This window comes from Berghia stephanieae, chromosome 10 (assembly GCF_034508935.2).
Source record: "Berghia stephanieae isolate SIO BIC M18660-M18661 chromosome 10, UCSD_Bste_1.3, whole genome shotgun sequence".
NCBI classification, from domain to species: Eukaryota; Metazoa; Mollusca; class Gastropoda; order Nudibranchia; family Aeolidiidae; genus Berghia; species Berghia stephanieae.
Window position 1 is genome coordinate 35568493 of NC_088369.1, and position 7500 is coordinate 35575992.

At 36.8% G+C, this 7500-nt stretch overlaps 1 protein-coding gene across 4 annotated transcripts in view; it reads left to right on the top strand.

Moving 5' to 3' along the window:
* Positions 1-7500, top strand: part of LOC144981049 (uncharacterized) — a 59270-nt gene that overhangs the window by 21503 nt on the left and 30267 nt on the right. For all 4 annotated transcript variants that reach the window (XM_078929139.1, XM_078929141.1, XM_078929140.1 and 1 more), the window contains exon 4: positions 3607-3708. In XM_078929139.1, coding sequence (XP_078785265.1) covers positions 3607-3708 — 102 coding nt within the window. The remainder of the gene's footprint in view (positions 1-3606; positions 3709-7500) is intronic.

The following is a 7500-nucleotide window of genomic DNA, read 5'->3' on the forward strand; positions in this document are numbered from 1 at the left end:
TAACCCACACTCATTGAGCCGCTAACGAATCGTTTGTCCAGAGACATTCAATCCCAACCGTGTGCAGGGTTCAATTTTTGTACTCATTTCGCAAAATCGATATTTTTAATGATTGGTTTTAGATAGCTGCGATTTTTAAAACAGTTTTCACAAATTCAATAAATTATACACCAAAATAAAGCTATAGTTTTGTTTACTTTCCGAATATGTTATATGTCATTTGCATTTTTTTCCAATCAGCAGCGAGCGATTATCGAAATCAAACTATCTAGTCTCTTTTGAAAGTGACTACAATATGTTTTATACAAGGCCGTGGTTATCACGACAAGCAAGGTTTGTTGTCACACTTAGTTTTCGTTGTAGAGTTCCCAATCTTCAAAAGTATTCTACGTGTTTTTAGGTCAACATAGATACTAAAACAGATTTTACATAGATTTCAATCTCCCTACATGGAATAGAACATAATATTCAACAAAGACAACAGTAATGATCAAATAATACGACGATCCTTGAATTATATATTCGGGGATTTTGTTGAAATTGTCCATTATATCAATAATATTATAAACGATATAACGTGTTGAGCTTAGGAAATGATTCTGATGAACTGTTGCTTTAATGATGAAACTATCGTAAGGAAAGTTAACGCCCCGATGATAAACGTTAATTCTTACAAGTACTCGAGTCGATGGTTCCGGTACGCTACGGTAAGTTTTGTTAAAGTGATACTACTAAGCTGTTAGATGCTGTGCTTGTAAAAAGTAATAAACAAAAAAAAAATGAATGTAACATCTTTATAAAAAAATGAACCGAATATCAAGCACGGAACGTTTTGGGCTCAAAACCTTTCTTCTGCCACTAACAAATACAATAAAAACATAAAAATAATTATTTCTATGCCGCCAATCTGATTTTTAATGAATATCTAGTTTTGTTTTTTATTGTTTTTGTTAATTGCTGAAGAAGGGTTATGAGCCCAAAACGTTTTGGTATTCTCATCTTTTTTTTTTTGAAGCTGTTATAGTCATTTTTAATCATTACTTGGTAAGTTTTGTTGTAAAAGTTTCTCATTATTTGTATATTTGATTCCCATTTTGTTTATCTTGAATTAAACCTCCGACCCCTTCCAATAAAAATAACAACAAAACAAAACGAAAAAAACCCAAAGAAAAGCAGAAATAGAAAAAAATCCACAAAAAACCCCCAAAAACAACCCCCCAAATAAAACACAAAGCAAAAGAACAAACCTCAAATTAATTCAATTACCATGTCTTATAGATAGAATGAAGATGACGTCATCGGGTGTTTGTTATTGTTTTTTTTTTGCCATCTGCGTTTATGAGTAATTCTCACGTAACGTATTAACCACTCTATAAACGTTCAAGGTTACCAATGGTTTTGTGTTGATCCGGATGACAATGTTGTGAGCTTCTTAGCCAAGCGAAAACTATCTATATCTTATAGATAGTTCAAAGATGACGTCACTCAGGTCTTTGTTATTGTTTTTTGCCATCCGCGTTTATGAGTAATGCTCACTGAACTGTATTAACCCGACTATAAAAGTTAGTTCATGGATACACACAGTTTTGTGTGTTGGTCCGTTATATTTCCGGATGGCAATGGTATGAGCTTCTTAGCCAAGCGCATACTATCTATCGCTAATGATTATATCAATTCCTTACAACTCCAAAATAACTTATTGTGCTTGTCATTTTTTTGTTGGCTGGGTCACCCGACTGCTTAGTTGATAGACTACACGATTCATACGGCTATGTTGTCTTGTGGTATGACACTCGCTTTCGGATCGGACGGTCCTGTGTTCGATCCTCGCTCGGCTCATAGTTGAGTCCTTGGAGAAGGCTCTTTACTCACATTCTCTCACCGTACTCATGTGTAAAAAGAGTACCTGGCCGTTAACGGCGTTATATATGTCCGAAATAAATTGTAATATCGCCAAAAAGGCGTCATGTTCCGTCCTACATGTTAAATGTTGTTGTTGGCCAGGGACCCCTTGTAAAGCAAGCGCTTTGAGCACGTTTAGTGGATATAAAAGCTCAGAGCTCAATTCAAACGCATATGGACCGTGATCGATCTGGGATGAAGTCGATATATTTTTTTTCTGACCCCAGCTTGGTCTGTTAATTCAAGCAAAGAATTGCTCCTGTCGGTTTAAGGTTATAGAGTAGTCTTTGAGATCCATTAGGCCCATGAAGTGGGAGTTTATCCCGGTTTCTATAGCGTGAAACGGACGATAGCAATTGCTTGCTACCCTTTGGATAGGACGCTTGTCTATCGCAAAGTACTTTTCGCCAGATCTATCAGACCCAGTGGGCAGCAGGGAGGTACTTATTGTGTCTTCTATCCCCCTATATCTGTTTTCCAACATGCTCTCTATCTTTGTCTTGGGATGAGATTACTTGGTTTTGTCCTGGTCCTGGCTGGGAGGGAAACAGTCAAATGTATAGTTTTGGGAGATGATATTTTTTATGTCTTGTAAATCATCTCTCTGTTATGCACTGTATTGTTTTGTTTACACATTACAAATGATTTGTAAATATTGAGTGTGTTCCTCTTAGTGCCTGTGTCTGGATGAGACTTTTAGGTGATCTCAAACTAAGTACTTTGATAGCGTGCTCTTGGAATCTACATCCTTTTCCTATTTGAACCAATTCCCCTTTGTTTCACATTTTCTTGGGTGATTTAATTGTAATTCTGGAACATTTTACTATCCCATTTTCTTCCTTTTTACTGGTGCTGATACGACCTTAATGTGTTGCAAGCGCCTTAACCCTCTCCTTACCACCTACAGCAAAATCGCCACATTTGTTAAGACACAACATACATTTTTTCTTATTCAGATTTATTTTTTACATCACAAACTTTGAAGAATGATCTTTGTTTGATTAATAAGAACATAATGTTGTTTTGTAGAGAGCTTTTTGAGTTTTAAGGAGAGAGTTAAACCCTTTCAAAAACAAAAACAAAAACAACAAAGTATGCCTCAGGCATCAAAGATTGTTTTCATACGATCTTCCAGGTTTTTGATCATGAAGTGTCTTGACATTATAACAAGTCAACGTGAGATCAAGCTGCTCGAATCTGTGGACTTACTGTACAACACTCCCCTTTCTTTTTGTGTCCTGCCAAATTTCAATTTTACCATTATGGTTTGTATTCTTAGACTTGCATAAACATGAGAATAGGTGTTATGATTCGATTTTTAACTCTCTCCTTACCAGTCATTTTCAGGATCTTCCCCAAAACTTCACACCCAATTAAAACAGAAATATATCTATATTTTTATCACTCAAACACAATAACTTCTTGCGATACATACTTTCTTTAGCAAAACATGCTCTACAACACACTGTCCATTTTCTTTAAATGTTATGATTTACAAAAGAAATTTGAATAAGAAAATAAATGTTGGCTGTATCGTAACGAATGTGACTAATTTTCTATAGTTGGTAAGGAGAGGGTTAACCGAAATTGGTAAATATTAGACCATGTCTTTTGGTTCCCGGGTCAATATACTTCCCGTTATCGAGTCAAAATCGTATGCCATGTAACCAAGAGAAATTCAACGTTGCTTTTTTTTCTCCCCAGATTCCTGACGTGTGGGGAGATGAGAGCATCAATTTTACCACCAGCACATTGCGAGTTTGCAAAGAACAAGTGTTAAGGCCTTACTGGGGAATCCTCGTCTTTGTAAGTAGATGAATAGCATTGTGATGTAAATAAAAATAAACAAATAAATAAATAAAATTCCCTTTATTCATGCCTAAGGGGAAATTATTCTTCAGGATTTATTCCAAAGGAAGACTGGAATAACCCAGGCGTCAGCCGCAGTGCAGCGCCGCAAAGTGAGTGAGGACGAGGTGACTTGCTCAAGGCCAGCTGCACGGTGGTGGGTGATCGAACTCGGTACCTTTCGGGTACGAAACAAAGACCGCAACGCTGGTGGGCGTCTACTTCTCCTTCAGAAAAATTATGACTTTAGTGGTGGAGGAAATGATATAAGAAATATAACGATCGTCCCAAAACGAGCTGTCTTTTTATGGGGCCATCCTCTTGTAATTTATTTCCAGCCATGCAGTTTATACCATTTTTGTTCCATAATCAATCAATCTGCCAAGCGATCATTCAATCGATCTATCAATTTATCCATCCATCCATTTGACTACACACACACATACACACACACACACACACACACACACACACACACACAAGGGGGGGATAGAGAGAAATAGAGGGGAGAGAGAGAGAGAGAGAGAGAGAGAGAGAGAGAGAGAGAGAGAGAGAGAGAGAGAGAGAGAAAGAGAGAGAGAGAGAGAGAGAGAGAGAGAGAGAGAGAGAGAGAGAGAGAGAGAGAGAGAGAACAGATATATTTGGTTTCAGAACCTACTTTGGGCCCAGATGGACTTTTTGTTATCAATCGTCTCAATACTGAATTGTGTCGAGGTAGATTAGATGCTAAAACTGAATTGAATTTGTCACAAAAATATATCTAGTCTAGATAGAATGAAGATGGCGTCAATCGGGTCTTTGTTATTGTTTTTTGTCGTCCACGTTTATGAGTAATTCTCACATAACTGTATTTGGATAATACTATAAAACTATAAAAGTTTATGTTACACAGAGTTCTGTGTGTTGGTCCATTATACTTCCGGATGGCAATGTTGTGAGCTGCTTAGGCAAGCGCATACTATCTATATTTTAAAGAGGCGAATTAATATAATTTCTTAAAACTGACCAAAAAATAGAAACGTCATTTTTATTGTTAAGGTTTCTGGTCTCTGGTATACCCTACCATAACTTTGCGGAGTCTTGTGGCTTTCCATGGGGGAACAGGAGGTCATTTGATGCGTCTTCTATCCCGCTTTATTGTTTTCCGAGTTGCGTTCTGCCTTTGTCTTGGAATGCTTGGTTTCTCCCGGCCCTCTGGGTGGGGTTCCTGACCTCCCATAGAGGGCAAAGGGGGGGGGGGGTACATACTGTCTTCTATCCCCTTATATCTGTTTTCCAACATGCTTTCTGCCTTTGTCTTGGCATGAGATTACGTGGTTTTGTCCTGGCCCTGGTCGGAGTCCTAACTGGGAGGGAAACAGTCAAATGCATAGTTATTGTTCTGGGAGATGATATTTTTTCCCTTGGAAATCATCTCTCTTTTATGTATTATTATACTTGTTAGTTTTAATGTATAATGTAAGCATTTGAGTGTATTCCTCTTTGTTGGATCTTGTGCTTGTGTCTTGGTGAGACATAGGTGATCCCAGACTTGAGTACATTGATGGTATGCTCTTGGAATCTACATCTGATCCCTATTTGTTCCCAGTTCCCCTATGTCTTACTTTTTCTTGGGTGCTTTAATTGTAATTCTAGAACTTTTTACTATCTCAATTTCTTCCTCTTTACTGGCGCTGATATGACCTAAATGTGTTGCAAGCGCCGTAAAACCCTTAAAAACAAAAACAATCATCTCCCGGCCTTGGCTCTCCGGAATCCTTGGCCGAGAGAGGAACGAAACGTCAAATGTGTGGTATTAGTTGTATTAGTCTTCTTGTAAATCGTCTCTCTGATATGTACTGTAATATTTTTGTTTTGTTTTAATTATCATCATTTTGAGTGTAATCCTCTTGATGGCATTCTGTGCTAGTGTATGGATGAGACTCTTAGGTAATCTTAATCAAATCATATTGATAGTTTGTTCAGGAATCTATATCTGTTTCCTATTTAAACTAATCCCCGTTCGTCCCATCTTTTATTGGGTTCTTTAATACGCTTCAACGGTCGTAACGTCACTTCCCTCGTAATGACGCCTGGTAACTTAGTAACTGACTCTAAACTATCGGAACAATGGCGGACGCCCTTATGAAATATTTCTCAGAGCATGAGAGCATAAAAGCGTATGCAGAGGGGAAAAAAACATTATAAATCTGATAATTTTTGACTTTTACACATTCTGATCACAAGACATATGAAAAGTTCTAGCCAGCATGGAGAATAAAAAGTACCGATTTTCTTTGTTTAGAACCACGATGGCGACCGTTGCTGGGCGACGTGACATCAGACTATTGAATCCAATTGTAAATCTGAATTATTTTTACTATCCTATCTTCTTCCATTTTACAGACATACAAACCTATGTATAACTTTAAACGTTTATAGTCAGGCTGATAAAATTTAATAAGTACTAATCATAATAATGGCTGGCTAAAAGCAATATCAAAGAGCTGAGTGACGTCAATTTCGTTCCATCTATAAACTTTCTGTTTTAAGGGGCTTACGGTGCTTGCGACACTTTTATGTCATTAAATTATGATGCTTTGAGAACGTTTAGTGGATATTGCGCTATATAAAAGCTCAAAGCCAACGTTTAACGCTTATCTTATGGCTTTGAAAATTTGAAAGTATTGAGATATTATATGTGACCCTTCGCCTCAAAACGGTATTAAGTCGGGTTGGTTAAGATGTTGAAAATTGAATTTATAGCCAGAAATATCAGACTTGTGTTGAGTTTGTATGTTTTATTGAGGAGAATGGGCACCATATTTTAGGGTGCTGATGCCAACAATAATTTATAGTTTTGACCAGTTTCACATTAAATTCGGCTTTTAAACATATGGTTCGTTCCGACATCATACTGTTTTGAGACGGTGGGTCACATATTATGTATTGAGAAAACCACAGTGACCGCACGTTGCGTTGTCAGGCCCTGATAACACTTTTAACCAGATTACTTAAGAAAGCTATCATCATGCCATGCCTATCTTGCTTATTATGCTTCACGTGAAGCGAGGCTAGCGATATATAATACTTATTATTGTTACAAAGTTCGACGCAGGTCATCTAAAATGTCATCTTAGTCTCATAGTTCAGTTCCCTGTCTGTCGATTATCTATCTATCTATCTCGATACACGAAGGTCACTAAACCACACGCGTGAATCACTTCATTATCAACTCATTTAATCCTAAATAATATTTTTCCTACTTTTCAAAATTAGAAAAAATGTACTAAAAATGAACATGTACATAGATAGTTTTATTCAACTGCCATTAACAAGTAAAAACTAAAAACATTAGCTTTGATACTACGCCTATAATTTGTCTCAGCAAAATGTAATAAATAGGCATGGGGTAAAAGTAACCCGGGTAAACTACGGGTATAGTCGGTGTTAGTGTTAGGGTTGAGTGAGTTAAGATTTGTGACGTGTGTACAATCCAGTTTGACTTAAAATGTATTTTTTTTTTTGTGGTCAAATGACATCGCTCGATATTTACTTATCTGCATGTCTGATAACCGATATTGTTATAAGCTCATTGGTGTAAAGGATATATATATATATATATATATATATATATATATATATATATATATATATAAAATACTTTTAAACAGGGCAATATCCACTAAACGTGCTCTAAGCGCTTTGCATAGGGTCTCCCACCACGTAACATGTAGACATGATGACGCCTGTTAGGAGAAATGACAATTT